This window comes from Myotis lucifugus, unplaced genomic scaffold (genome assembly GCF_000147115.1).
Source record: "Myotis lucifugus unplaced genomic scaffold, Myoluc2.0 scaffold_28, whole genome shotgun sequence".
NCBI lineage: Eukaryota > Metazoa > Chordata > Mammalia > Chiroptera > Vespertilionidae > Myotis > Myotis lucifugus.
Genome location: NW_005871076.1, coordinates 3,916,515 through 3,932,266, shown reverse-complemented (window position 1 = coordinate 3,932,266; position 15,752 = coordinate 3,916,515). Strand labels below are relative to the sequence as shown.

General features: G+C 39.0%; 1 protein-coding gene across 1 annotated transcript in view; it reads left to right on the top strand.

The window, feature by feature from the left end:
• The window catches only part of RNF14 (ring finger protein 14), an 18,737-nt gene extending 2,985 nt beyond the window's left edge, over positions 1-15,752 (top strand). The window contains 6 exon segments of the mRNA XM_014453777.2: positions 1,042-1,193; positions 3,966-4,493; positions 6,085-6,313; positions 10,010-10,182; positions 12,485-12,615; positions 14,201-15,752. Of these exon segments, the coding sequence (XP_014309263.1) occupies positions 1,042-1,193; positions 3,966-4,493; positions 6,085-6,313; positions 10,010-10,182; positions 12,485-12,615; positions 14,201-14,261 (1,274 nt within the window). The 3' untranslated portion in view covers positions 14,262-15,752.

The following is a 15,752-nucleotide window of genomic DNA, read 5'->3' as shown; positions in this document are numbered from 1 at the left end:
TAAGTGAAAATTGAACTGGGAGGTAAACAGTTTTCAATTTGATTCCACCTTTTGACCATAGAATTTAGGATATTATCCTGCATATTCCATGCATTCTAATCTTCTAACTAGCAGTTTATCAGCCACGACTCATGGGCTATTAAATAGAGATAATAAAAGAGGAAATTAAATAATGTATGCGAAAACACTTGGAAGCTTTAAAGTATCGTGGTGGTTAATACTATTTGTTTTCCAGAATTATTTAAGCCAGCGGTCACCAACCTTTCAGACCTCATGGACCACCAGTGGTCCGCAGACCACCAGTTGGCGACTGCTGCTCCAAAGGTTTCCTTAAACCAGTGGTCACCAACCATTGGACCTCACAGACCACCGGTTGGCGACCGCTGATTTAAACTACTATAAACATGCGACATGTGCTATTACTCTGTGACCCTTTGCTTCAGAAAAAAAATTGCTTTATTTGATACAAACATTTACAGGAGACTGATACACACTTTCTCAAATATTTCTATTATAAAGGCATTGAGAAAAGAAAGTGTGATAATGTAAAATGAAACTTTGATTGTGTTGTGTGCTGTATCTTGTCCTCAAGCCTGAGATCATTATGTTGGAACAAATTGTCCCAACTATGATTCATGGGTAGTTGATACATGCTGATCTAAGTAGGTCATGGCTCTTTGATAGGAATAAACATGCCTTTCTCTAGATTGTGTTTTTAATCATCTACTGTAAAATAGTAACAAAAGAAAACATTGTGTATTACTTGCTCTTTACTGTTAGGAATTGTACTCAAAAGTGAATACAAGAGTAAGTTGTGTATCATCATTATAAATTTCATGGTGCTTAGTAGATTTTTCAAGGGCTTACAAGATTTTTTTTTTTAAGGTGGCGGCTAAGAAGTTAAAATTAGGAAATAGAAAGTGCTTTGGGGGAGGGTTTTTATCCCCTCAACAAAAACATTAAGTCTTGAGCACTGCTCAACAGTAATGGACACTCAAGTATTGACCAACTGATCCTTTCTAATCTTTGTTTTTGGTTCAGGCAATTCAAATGAGTGTCTCCAGAATAGTGGCTTTGAATACACCATTTGCTTTCTGCCTCCACTTGTGCTGAACTTTGAACTGCCACCAGATTATCCATCCTCCTCCCCACCTTCATTCACACTTAGTGGCAAATGGCTGTCACCAACTCAGGTTAGACCCGAAACTTAATTTCTCTTATCCATTTTTAGAAACTTAAAAAATCATCTTTAATTGAAGACTACCTTGATCTTGACTTCAATGCATGGAGAACAGATGGCTTTGGATTTTGTAATTTTTTCCCCTTGCCTTCATGAATCCTAATGTTAATGGGTTGAAAATGTTTGGTGCTTTAGAAAGGAATGGCAGTATTAAAATTATTAATCATTATGAATTGCAATAGGAGTAATTTCTAATCAAGTATATTGTTTCTTTTCTTTTTTTGCTATTTTCCCATTTACTCTGTATTGTGATGAAACAATAAGTTTCTCCTCATTTTCCTTAGATGTTGGAATTACTCTTTTTTTCTTAGTTTCTTATCCATTCCTTAAAAGAAAGATTCGATTGTAATTAGGAGGACTAAAATTGATCTATTATAGTTAGAATAAACACATTTCTTAAATAAACAGAAGTGCTTTTATTTTTAAAGCTCTGAATAATAAGAACAAATAATTGTTGACTGGTCTCTCACACCGATATGATTACACACAAATAGAAATGTATATGATTCCTGTAGATAGCTCATGAAGGCTGGAGACCTTATATTATGAACAGTAACTTCCTCTAGATTTTATAACCTTTTCTAGTAACAACCTTAACTCGTGATTGAGACATAAAGATGACTTGAAGCTAATATAGAGTGTTCTGAGGTAGATAATGGATCAATAGCAGCTACTTTTCTAGAAGTCATGATGAAGATTGATAGATTGATGTATATTAAGACAAAAGCTGTCAGAGTTATTGACCTTAAGGAACAGCTTGTCAGTTTTTCCTTTTTGATCGTGTATTTTTCATTCCCTCTCTTCTCCCTGCCCCAATAGTCTAATCTTTAGATAAGAGTGCTTTTATAAAATTGAGCTTTAAAAACAAAAATTAAACTTAAAAAAAGATAATACACATAGAATAAAAAGGAGTATTACCTTACATTCTAATAGCTGTGCCAGAGGCAATACATGCTAGACAGTGAATTATTTGCCCACTTCCCAATATTAAAGGCTATTTGACATTTAGATCACTGATAGTTGACTAAATTATTTAGATATTTATAGTTCCATTTCTCAAGAGAACTCCTGATACTTTATATCCATACGTGTGTATGCATATGCACACACACACACGTACCACACAAGGACAGATTAATAGGGTGTGTGGCTGTAGGTAGTTTCAGATTCAGTCAAATAGAATCTACTTAATACTAGCTTTGGAGGGTGTAAGAGAGGAGAGTTGTTCATTATTTTATGTTATATAGCTAAAATTACAGTAGGATTTTCTATCAAATAAAAATTTTGTGTATGTAATTGACATTTAACTCATCTTTTATACTCTTTCTTGGTTCAGTTCTTGTTTGTTGCTGGGCCCTGATTCCTTGGCATTATGAATTTCACCTGTTGATAGGGAAGTTGACACATGGACCTGTCTTTCACTGAATTGGGGTTGGTAAATAGAAGGGAACTAGGCTTAGTTTTCTTATATTTTCCATTATTCCTCTCCCAATATATATACATGCACAGTCTCTCTTTTTCTCTTTTCCTCTTTCTCTCTCCCCTTTCTCACATTTATGTATATCCCTTATGCCTCTTTTGAGAAGGGGCTGGAGAAAAGAGGATGGAAGAGAATGGCTTCTTCATTGGATTTTGCTCAAACAGAACTCAAAGCTTCCCTTTTAGTGTTTACTCCATTTTACAGCTTTCAACAGGTTTCTAAAGTGTGGTTGATCTTATAAGCATATTCATGAAATGTGGAAAATCACTAGTGGTTTAAGTTCACGCCTGTGTAGGGTTGAGTGAGCAGCAAGGAACAGAAAATGTAGTCCTTGTTCACTTGTTATTTAAATTTACAAAATTTATTTGCATCTGGAAGACTTAATTTTTTTGTTTGCCTAAAAAGAAAACCTGTTTGTAATTCCTGAGTTCTGCTTACAAATATTTCACATTTCTAATAGAGAGTCCTCTTATATTGGTCATTCAAATAAAACAGACTACTTCTAAGGTAGAAAAGTTGAAATAGTTTAAACTTTGGTTGCTTACCTTAGAAAGTGTGAATTTTCCCTATGGCAGCCAAACCACATTGCAGGCTTGTAATCATGTCCAGGTTCAATATCAGTCTGTCTGCCCCCATTAACCAGGTTCTGGTATAAGCCCAGATTGCTTAGTTAAAACCAGCTTGTAAATCTGAGTAACAAGGACTCTGAGGTTGGATCCTGTTACTGATCTTTTCATGAGCTGACTTTTTGATAGGATTTGGAAGAATTAATTTTAAAACCTTTAAACTGTTCTCTTTCTAACTATTACTGCAGGGTATCTACAGGGCTAAGGCTCGACAGGAATAGAAACAGTTAATTTTAGAACTGGATTTCTTTCTCGTACATGAGGTATAGCAATGTTAACACAAAGGACAGTTAAAGAACAGAGAAAGTCCTCCATTCAGCAGAGCATATGTAAACCTAGTTCTACATGTTGTGCAGTCATACCATCTCTCTTGTTTTCATGGTACTTCCTCTAGCTTCTGACTTTGTCTTCTACTATGGTTCATGTTGCTGAATAATTTAAGAAGTGATTCGATAAGAATGAATATTGGTGCTGTTTTATAGCACAGTGTATCACAGCAGTGGAAAAAAAATCATTTTAGGAAGTGTGAGAGCTTAACTTAAAATTTCAAGGGAAATCACGAGTTGAAAACATCATGATCTTTCCAAACTCACCTGCATCCTCGTGTGTTTTCTCCTAGCTGTCTGCTCTCTGCAAGCACTTAGACAACTTGTGGGAAGAACACCGTGGCAATGTGGTCCTGTTTGCCTGGATGCAGTTTCTTAAGGAAGAGACCCTAGGGTACCTGAATATTGTCTCTCCTTTCGAGCTCAAGATCGGTTCTCAGAAAAAATTGCAGAGAAGGACGGCTCAAGCCTCTGCCAACACAGAGCTAGATTGTAGAGGAGCAGCTGGATCTGCTGTAGACCAAGAGGAAGTTGTGGATGAGAGAGCCGTGCAGGATGTGGAATCGTTGTCCAGTCTGATCCAGGAAATCTTGGACTTTGATCAAGCTCAGCAGATAAAATGCTTTAATAGTAAATTGTTCCTGTGCAATATCTGTTTCTGTGAGAAGCTGGGTAGTGAATGCATGCACTTCTTGGAGTGCAGACATGTGTACTGCAAAGCCTGTCTGAAGGACTACTTTGAAATCCAGATCAAAGATGGCCAAGTTAAATGCCTCAACTGCCCAGAACCCAAGTGCCCTTCAGTGGCTACTCCTGGTCAGGTAACTTTACCGACAGCTGCATCCTGATTTCATTTCACAAAGGGAGACATCTCAGGAACTTCCTTGCTAGGGCTCATCAGGGCATTCTGAGATCTTGGAGCCAGCCCACAAGTTGTTTCACTGTATCCATCAATAATACTCTGGTTTTGCCTGGCCTGCGTGGCTCAGAGGTTGAGCATCGACCTATGAACCAGAAAGTCAGGGTTTAATCCTGGTCAGGGCACATGCCCAGGTTGTGGGCTCTATCCCTAGTATGGGGCGTGCAGGAAGCAGCAGATCAATGACTTTCTCTCATCATTGATGTTTGTGTCTCTTCCTCCCATTCCTCTCTGAAATCAATACAAATATATTTTTAAAAAATAAAAGAAAGGAGTTTTAAAAAAAAAAGAATGCTATGGCCTTGCCCTGGCCAACGTTACTCAGTGATTGGAGCGTCAGCCTGCACATGTACCTGGGTTGCAGATTCAATCCTTACCCCTGGTCAGGGCACACATGGGAGGCAACCAATTGATGTGTCACTCTCACATTGGTGTTTTCTCTCCTATCTCTCTTCCTCCCCTTCCCTCCTCCCTTCTACCATCTCTAAAACTCAATGGAAAAAAATATCCTCACTCCTCGGGTGAGAATTAAAAGAATGCTATGGTCTTTACCATTTAAGCATACATAAATGCTTTCTTTGCTGGCCTCAGAATGGGCAGTCCTCAGCAGGGATGAATGTTGAAAAGGTGTAAAGTAATTCTGGTGACTTACTTTGTATATTTACTAAAATGCCATCGACCTTGGAGAATCACTGCCTGTCTTTGTGTGAGGTTGGGATCTGAAGGGGTATCCCTTGGAATGGTTAACCAAATCATTTATAGACTGTAACATAAGGACAGCTTGCTTGGTGGGATTTTAAAAAATTAAATTTATGAAGGCATAAATGTACCTATTTAAAGTGTACAGTTTGCTTAGTTTTTTTGTGTTTTTTTTTAATGTATTGATTTTTAGAGAAAGAGAGGAAGGGAGCAAGAAAGAAACATCAGTTTGTTGTTCCAGTTATTTATGCATTCATTGGTTGATTCTTGTATGTACCCTGACCAGAGATCAAACCTGCAACCTTAGCGTATCGGGACAGTGCTCTAACCAACTGAACTACCCGCCAGGGCCAGTTTGCTTAGTTTTGACAAATGTGTAGATCCATGTAACCACCATCTCAGTCAAGATACAGACTTGCCATACTTGGTTAGATCTTATTTTTTTAATATATTTTTATTGATTTCAGAAAGGGAGGAAGTGAGAGGGGGAGAGAGAGAGAAACATCAGTGATGAGAGAGAATCATTGATAGGCTGCCTCCTGCATGCCCCCTACTGGGGATTGAGCCCACAACCTAGGCATGTGCTCTGAACTGGAATCAAACCGTGACCCCTGGTTCATTGGTCAACATTCAACCGCAGAGCCACACCAGCTGGGCTTGTTTTGATCTTGAAGTGAGGTAGAGGGGTTTCATTTATGTGCATCTGATTTGCCCCAGCAGCCTAAGTATATCCTCAGGAACAGAACTAGTTGGGAAATTGTCAAACCTCTGTGTTTTAAAATATTTTACTCCAGGTCAAAGAGCTAGTAGAAGCAGAGTTATTTGCCCGTTACGATCGGCTGCTTCTCCAGTCCACCTTGGACCTGATGGCAGATGTGGTGTACTGCCCCCGCCCATGCTGCCAGCTGCCTGTGATGCAGGAGCCTGGCTGCACCATGGGCATCTGCTCCAGCTGCAATTTTGCCTTCTGTACCTTATGCAGATTGACCTACCATGGCGTCTCTCCGTGTAAGCTCACGGCAGGTAAGTTGTATCAATGAACTCAGTTCTCTTGTCCCCCATCCCCCCACCAAAACCCCCAAACTCATCACTTGAGTTTTCCATTTGGAAGTATTTATTCAACAGAAACTTTTGTGTTAGATACTGTCCTCACTTCGGTGGATATATTAGTGATCAAATGCCTTCATGAAACTTACATTCTAATGGAGGAGACAGGCAAACAACATGTAAAAAATATCAGATGATAGTAAGTGCTAAGGAGGAAAAAAAATAAAGCAGAGATAGGATATTAAGTGTTCTGAAGGGGAAGGAGCTTGGGATTTTACTTTGGAAAGCCAGGGGGAAGCCTCACTGGCAAAGTGATTTGAGTAAAGACTTGGAGGAATTAAGGAAACAAGTCATGCAGTTATCAGGGGACAACAGTCCAGGGAAGGAATGGCAAGGTCATTTTTATCTATGAACGTGAAATAATGTCTGTTCTGGCTGGCAGATGCATAGCTGTCACTCTTGTTTCCATGGCACATATGTCTGATCAGTCATCAAGTGTGTTTTCTCATTGAGGTCAGGGAGGCCTCAGAATCTTCCTGAACACAGCACTTCAGAAAGCCATCCTCTGTTGAAGTAGACACAAGATATGTAATCTGTTTGCCATTTCTGATCTAGATAAGGATTGAGAAGGCAGGCCTTTGACATAGATTTAACTGGACTCTCATTTAAATGGACTTAGTCTTTCTCAAACTAACAGGGATGATGATAATAGCTACTTTAGGGTTATTGTAAGGAAGAAATTCATTTGATTGTATTTTTCAAAAGTGTTGGTCCTTGCCCAGCTAGTGTGACTTAGTGGCTGAGCATCGACCTATGAACCAGGAAGTCATAGTTTGATTACCAGTCAGGGCACATGCCCTGGGTGTGCAGGAGGCAGCTGATCAATGATTCTCTCTCACCATTGATGTTTCTATCTCTCTCCCTCTCCCTTCCTATCTAAAATCAATAAAAATATATTTAAAAAAATAAATAAAAGTATTGGTCCTTGACAGAGTAGGGGAGAAAAACTAGTCCTTCACCATAGATAATTTGAGAACAATGGGCCAATACATGTAAAAGGCAAGTGGTAACTAGTTTTATTTATTTACTAGTGGCCTGGTGCACGAATTTCATGCAGGGGTGTGTGTGTGGGCGGGGGGTGGGGGGGGCCCCTCAGCCTGGCCTGCACCCTCTCCAATCCGGGACCCCTCGGAGGATGTCCAACTGCCTCTCACAATCTGGGACTGCTGGCTCTTAACTGCTCACCTGCCTGCCTGCCTGATCACCCCTAACTGTTCTCCTGCTGGCCTGATCGCCCCTAACTGCCTCTGCCTCGCCCCGCACCTGGGACCCAGGATTCCCTCCTCCGGCCGGTCGCAGGCACCCAGGACCCGGGCCGGTTTTGCCCAGGTCGGCTGCAGCTTCAGGGGACTGTGGATGGGCGGCTTCGCCTGGGTCGCAACCGCAGGCACCCGGGACCACAGAGCGGGTGGTTTGTCTCTCTCCTGGACCGCAGGCACAGCTGCTGGCGCCCAGGACCATGGGGACCATGGAGACCGTGGGGCGGGCAGCTTGTCTCTCTCCCGGGCCGATGGCGCAGCCGTAGCCACTGGCACCCGGTACCATGGGGCGGGTGGCTTGTCCCTCTCCCGGGCTGCAGCCTGGCTGGTCCCCATTCCTCTCTCGCAAGCTCATTTGTGCCTGGCTGGTCCCCATTTTTCTCTTCCCAGTGTTGAGTGTCTGAGCCCTTACGGCGTGAGGGTGTGACAACTGTTTGCATATTAGCTCTTTATTATATAGGATTTTGGTGCCCTTGACCGGAATTGAACCCAGGACCCTTCAGTCCACAGGCCGATATTCTATCCACTGAGCCAAACCAACTAGGGCAAAGTGGTAATTATTAATGCCATTATTATTATAGTTACTAGTTGGCACTGTTAGAGTGTTATTATCTTCAGGAAAGTACCTTGAGGAGAATGAGTAGGTGCTGCCATTGCCTAGAGCAGAGTCTTGTAGTGGTCCAGTAGATGGGTTGAAGAACTCACCACAGCATAATTATAAGCCATTTATTAGATTTCTGTAACCTTAGCATTGAGAGGCTAAAGTACATTTCACGTGTTTCACAGCATTTGAGGAAAAAATCGAAGGTAGACTTAGGGGCTTCAGTAAAATTTGGCATCTGATTCTCTCTCTCTCTCTCTCTCTCTCTCTCTCTCTCTCTATATATATATATATATATTTATAGATGTTAGATTTTACCATATAAAATATATGAAATACTAGCATTTTTATTATTTTGAGAACATTAGAGCAATAACCTTTGTCCTTAATATATCTAGGAACACAAAATAATTAACATTGTTGAGAGTCTTTACTTAATCCTGTTGAAAAATTAAGATAATAGGATTATGAACAAAAGCCTTTTGTGTATAAGTAAAGGCTTTGGGAATGGCTGCCTATTCATTTAAGTGATAAATAGAAATCAGATTGAAGAGTATCAAGGGGAAAGGTGTCAGGAGGAACTTTTTAGTAGCTGTGGGTGATAAATTTTATTCGCTGACTTTTTTTTAATATACCAAATTAAACCGTCTTTGCCCTTAAGCCAAAGGTGCTTTTGTTTATTTGATAAACCTTGTTATTATCAAACTAGAGGCCTGGTGCATGGATTTGTGCACTGGTGGTGTCCCTCGCCCAGCAGTCTGACATCCTCTGAGGGTTCCCAGAGTGCAAGAGGGCACTCTGCAAAGTTGCTGTCGCTCTGCAGCTCCTGCACTGAGCGTCTGCCTCCTGGTGGTCAGAGTGCATCATAGCTACCAGCCAGTCAGCCAGTCGGCCTGTCGGCCTGTCGCTTAGGCTTTTATATGTACAGTGGGGCCTTGGCTTACGAGTTTAATTCGTTCCGTGATGGAGCTCGTAACTCAAATTACTCGTATGTCAAATCAAGAAGTGAACGAGTGAGACACGTGATGCTAGGCTGATGTTGTGGCGTTCACTGTGACGTTCGCTGCACCAACTAGCGGTGGGGTATCTGAAGCTGGCTCGTAACCCGAATTTTAGCTCGCAACTCAAAGCAAAAAATCGGCCAAGAGCTCGTATCTCGAAAAACTCGTTAGTGGGGACACTCGTAAGTCAAGACCCCACTGTATATAGATGGTGAATGATGCTGAGTTAGTGGAAAATCAGTGTCTGTTTCAACCTTTGCGTTTTTTAGATAAGTCAGTCCTTAACTGTACACCACTAATTGTACAAACATATCAACATTAATAAGTCAAAATCAAAAGGAAAAGATAACCTATTATTCTACTACCTTTACCAAATTCAACTTTTCTAGTTGGAGGATTCCTTTTTGTTCTTTGTTATTTGTGCATGTCTAGTTTCACCTAGTCATAACCTAAATGCGCTTTTTTTCTGGATTCTGTAATGAGTTTTTTAATTGAGCTGTAGCCATCCTAACTATAAGTTTTTAATAACAATATTATGTCACAAATGACGCTTTCGCACATAATTATTTCCTTGGACATTTCATTTGTTTGCCATTGTTATGTGCATTTCCATGCATATAACTTTACTTTGGATTATGATAAAGTCCCAGAGGTAGCATTATTGAGTAGTCAAAGGTTATAGCCATTTTTAATAGTTTTTAATCAGCATTGCAAAGTTATATAAAAGTTAATTTTCCATTTCACTTTCTAGAGAAATTAATAGACTTACAAAATGAGTACCTGCAAGCAGATGAGGACAATAAAAGATTTCTGGAACAGAGGTATGGTAAGAGGGTGATTCAGAAGGCACTGGAAGAAATGGAAAGTAAAGAGTGGCTAGAAAAGAACTCAAAGAACTGCCCAAATTGTGGGACTCCCATAGAGGTAAACAGACTCACAGGCATGTTACGATCATCTCAAGAAGCCTATTAATTTTATGACTAATTAAAAAAACACATTTTGGTATTTATTAAACCCTCTTACTTGGAAGTTGCAAATTAACGACTTAATATTGTCATCTATTTTACATGTATGTAGATGTCCCTTTTCAAAGTGCTTTCATACAGTGACAATTGTTCTCACATTATATCCACCCCCCCCTTAAAATTGAATGGGTTATGAGGAAGCCATACTAGAGCCAGAATCAACTCTTTTTTTTTAAAAATATATTTTATTGATTTTCTACAGAGAAGAAGGGAGAGGGATAGAGAGCCAGAAACATCGATGAGAGAGAAACATCGATCAGCTGCCCCCTGCACGGCCCCCAGTGGGGATGTGCCCGCAACCAAGGTACATGCCCCCGACTGGAATCGAACCCGGGACCCTTGAGTCCGCAGGCCGACGCTCTATCCACTGAGCCAAACCGGTTCGGCCAGAATCAACTCTTAACTCATCTATGTGATTTTAAAAAAATCAAGCCTGACTTCTTCTCAGAACTTTTTATCCTGGAATTGAACACACCTGTTTAACAAGTATATGCTTAAGAAATGGGCACATTTTCCCAAATGTATATAAATCTATTGCTTCTTGACAAAAATCTTAATATGTTTTAAAATCAAAATATATCTTTGTATTTGATTCTACTGTTTCAATCCATTACAGTAGTCCTCTCGTATCTGTGGGGGATATGTTCCAAGACTCCAATAGATACCTGAGGATGATACTAAACCCTATATATGTACTATGCATTTTTCCAAAACATACATACATACCCATGATGAAGTTTAATTTATAAATTAGGTACAGTAAGAGATTAACAACAATAACTAATAGAATAATTATAATATACTATAATAAAGTTATGTGAATGTGATCTTTTTCCATCAAAATATATTACTGTACTGTGTTCACTCTTGCGATGATGTGCAGTGATACAAAATGAGGTGAATAATATAGGATTGTGACGTAGTGTTAGGTTATGGTTACTTGAATATGAGTGCTGCGATATGGAAACAGGCTAATGAGAAGGAAAGATTCACGTCCTGGTTGAGATGGCACAAGGTTTCATCTCACTACTCAGAATGGTGTACAATGTAAAACATGAGTTGTTCATTTCTGAAGTTTTCCATATAATACAGGGTGGGGCAAAAGTAGGTTTACAGTTGTTCATACGGAAAATAATACAATAATTAATGAATAATACAAAAATAAACTGTTTTGCATATTCACAACTATAAACCTACTTTTGCCCCACTCTGTATTTTTGGACCATGGGTTAAACATGAGTAGCAAAACTGCAGATAAGGGGGTACTACTGTATATCTGAACTGAACCTGGTGGTCATTCCCTAAGTACTCCATTAAGGAAACTGACATTCTATTTAACCAATTTAACTACTTCTTTTTTTAAAATATATTTTATTGATTTTTTACAGAGAGGAAGGGAGAGAGATAGAGAGTTAGAAACATCGATGAGAGAGAAACATCGATCAGCTGCCTCCTGCACATCTCCTACTGGGGATGTGCCCGCAACCCAGGTACATGCCCTTGACTGGAATCGAACCTGGGACCTTTCAGTCTGCAGGCCGACGCTCTATCCACTGAGCCAGACCGGTTTCGGCTTAACTACTTCTGATGTATCTCAGCCCTATGATAAAGTGGAGGACTTGATACCAAATGTTTTTTAGATTTATGTAAAAAGTTTAAAATCACATATATTAAATCCAAACATTTTAATTAATCTAACTACATTTTCCGTGTACAATATAGTACATTTGGTTTGTATCTAGAGTTTATCAGAAGAAAACTTGCTAAGTATCTAGTTGTAGGAAAGCCTGCTAAATATTTCCTGTTTCACCTGTAATGCAAAAGAGTTGGCATTAACTAGCTATCAATGTGTTACCTACCATAGTGTTCAGCTCTGTATGAGGAAAGGGACTAGGACAGTGGTTCTCAACCTTCTGGCCCTTTAAATACAGTTCCTCATGTTGTGACCCAACCATAAAATTATTTTCGTTGCTACTTCGTAACTGTAATGTTGCTACTGTTATGAATCGTAATGTAAATATCTGATATGCAGGGTGGTCTTAGGTGACCCCCGTGAAAGGGTCCTTCGACCGCCAAAGGGGTCGCGACCCACAGGTTGAGAACCGCCGGTAGGACAATGTTATACTGAATCTTTTTGGCATGTGCATTTCTCTTTTGCTTTTATAACCTTGATATTTTTCCCTTTCTGTCTTTCCCACCAGAAATTAGATGGATGTAACAAGATGACATGTACTGGTTGTATGCAATATTTCTGCTGGATTTGCATGGGTTCTCTCTCTAGAGCAAACCCTTATAAACATTTCACTGATCCTGCTTCCCTGTGTTTTAACCGGTATGTACACAGAATTCCCCAGGCTCAGCAGCAGTTTTTGGCCCTTGATTTGCAGACCACAGATCCAGTGTTTGACTTAGTGCTTTGCTTATTAGAGAATTCTCTTACACACTTCCCACATATGTGAATTTTTATATTATTTTCTTGAAAATGAGGTTTATGATGAAAATATGCTACCTGGAAAATTTCTTCTTTTTTGTCCTCCTCAGCTTTTTATAGTAAAAAATTTTAAATAGAAAAGTTGAAAGGATAAGACTGAATAGTAGGATAACGTCCACCAAAATTAATAATTGAGAGTGTTTTGCCATATTCTCTTTTTTTAAAAATATGTTTTTATTGATTTTTAGAGAGAGGAAGGGAGAGAGAGAGAGAAACTTAGATGTGAGAGTGAAACATCTATTGGCTGCCTCCTGTATACCCCCTTCTGGGGATAGAGCTAGAAACCCAGCATGTGCCCAGACTGGGAATTGAACTGATGACCTTTTGGTTCATGGGTCGATGCTCAACCACTGGACCGTACTGGCTGGACCTGTTCTCTCTCTGTTTTTTAATTAAAACTTTCTAATGTTTGTTCTCTAACTTTTTTGCTGAAGTACTTGACCCTAAGTCGGAGATAGGATGCTTCATCTCTAAATGCTTCCATGTGTATGGCCTAAGAAAATTCTTCTATATAACAATACTTTAAAAAAATTAATGAGACCTGGACGGTGTGGCTCAGTTGGTTGGGTGTCATCCCTACACTGAAAGATTGCTGGTTCAGTTCCCATTCGGGGCACATGCCCAGGTTGTAGGCTTGATCCCCAGCAGGAAGCATCAAGTTTCACTCTCACATCAATGTTTTTCTCCCTCTCCCTTCCTCTCTAAAAAAATCAATGAAAAGTCTCAAACAGATTAATGACAATGGCATATTATCAGCTAATAAACTTATTAAGAACCTTCCAGTTATCCCTAAAAATATCTTTTAAAGTTGTTTTATTGAAACAGGATCTAATCAAATTCAGTCATTTTATTTGGTTCTGTCTCTTAAGCCTCTCTTTTTTATTTTTTATTTTTTTAAGCCTCTCTTTTTTAAACATCTATTTCTTTTTTAAAAAATATATTTTTATTGATTTCAGAGAGGAAGGAAGAGAGAGAGATAACATAAGGGAAGGAAGACAAGTTGGTAACTATAAAACATACTAAAAATGGAGAGTGCATGGACCATGAAGATAGAATGGAGTGATTAGCATGTAATAAAGTTATAGTGTCTCAAAAGAGTTCAACTTCTAGATTGCTTGATTTCCCCAGTCTTGGCTTATTCCACATATTATGTGCATTGAGTATCAGTTTTGTGACACTCATCTTCCATTACTTATCCCTGGCCCTAGAGAGTGTGTCTTGATCCTAAAAGGGCTGTTCTAATAAGCTTTAAGGCAGCTAGCTGTTCAGAGGGACCATATTTTAGTCCTTCTCAGTGGAAGATTAAAGGAGAGGAAAAGATAAAGATGTTATCTGAGGAGTACAGAAAGTATTTTTGAGACAAGGAAATAAATTATTTATAGTTTCTTTCAAGTTTATAACATTATACCTTATTATATGCTTCCAGGTTGTTCTATGCTGTGGATGTTGATGAAGATATTTGGGAAGATGAGATTGAAGAAGACTAGTTCATTCCTACTGCTCAAGACGTGGAAGTGAAATGGTTTGCCCTAATCTTTTGCTGAGTATACAAAGTAACTCAGGATATTTGCAGGATATTTAGGGTTACCATTCATTCACGCTTCCAGTGTAGAAGATGAGGAGAACGAGGTTTACATTTTCATGTGGCACTACTGACTAAGGCACATTCATACATTTTTCAGTGTAACATAATTGAGAAAATTATAAGCCAAAGGTTCAGAAAATGAAAACTAAGGAATATTAAATATTACTATGTTCCCAAAACTCTGAATAGTTAAAAATTTAAATATTTATTTTCTTCCCCAAGCTTTAGGTAAGGAGAAGGGGTCAAGAGTTCAACTTACAGACCTTGTTATCTCTGAGAAGCATCCCTTTAAACTTCTGAGGGAGTCTCCTTACGGCTGGGGTGGTTAGAAGCCTTATTAAAATTGTACCAAGAGCCTGATCTTACTCCATGTTACATTCCTTCCAACCTAAATTTCTGCTGAGTTCTTTTTGGAGGGAGCCCTTTATAGCTGATTGGATGGCCCAGTGCCATTTTGATCTACTGCTTTTCAGAATAGAAATTTATAATTTAAAAAATATTCTATAATACCACAAATAATGTGGGTCACCTGATACTGCTTTTCAGAATAGAAGTTTATAATTTAAAAAATATTCTATAATACCACAAATAATGTGGGTCACCTGATACTGCTTTTCAGAATAGAAATTAATAATTTAAAAAATATTCTTTAATACCACAAACAATGTGGGTCACAGATATAGCAGGTGGTATATAGTTCACTGATGCTGAGCCAAGTCTGTTATTTAATGACACTGGCTCAGAAGAATTTCAGCGCTGTTCAGCTTTCCTGAGCAGTAGAGCCTAGATTCAAAACAACTTGTCTTTGCCACCTTTCATTCTACATTCTCTCTTTTACCCTCACCCAGCCTTCTGTTGGTAAGGACAATTTTAATATCAACTCCATCAGCTCATATTTTTATTTCTGTTGCTGGAATAAGAGGAAGCTTAATATATTCATTCCCAAGCTGAACAAGCTGAGCTTCCAATTTTGTGCTTTTTGAACTCCACACTACTGTGGTTCAGTCCTAACTTTCTAAATTCTTTCTATAGGTCTTCTCTAATGTGCTTTGGGAGTTTGTTTTCCCACCTGTTTTTTGCAACAGCACCGTTTTGGAGGATAATTTTGGCTTGCCTAGATCCCTATTTCAGGGTTTTGTTGGCTTTTTGAAAAATTGTCTTTCCTTTTGGTTTGGTGAGTGGTTTGGTAACAAAATAAGATTTTTTTGAAAAGGGCAGAATTCAGCTGCAGCTATGAAAATGTTTTTTCCTACCTTGTCACTGAAAATTGGGGAATCATTTTTAACCATTTTATGTGTGTGTATCCAAAGAGTCAGCAGTGACTATTTCTGGATTGTCAATGAGGATGCTTAATCTTAAAAATAAAAATAACTTAAAAATTGTCTTATAATTA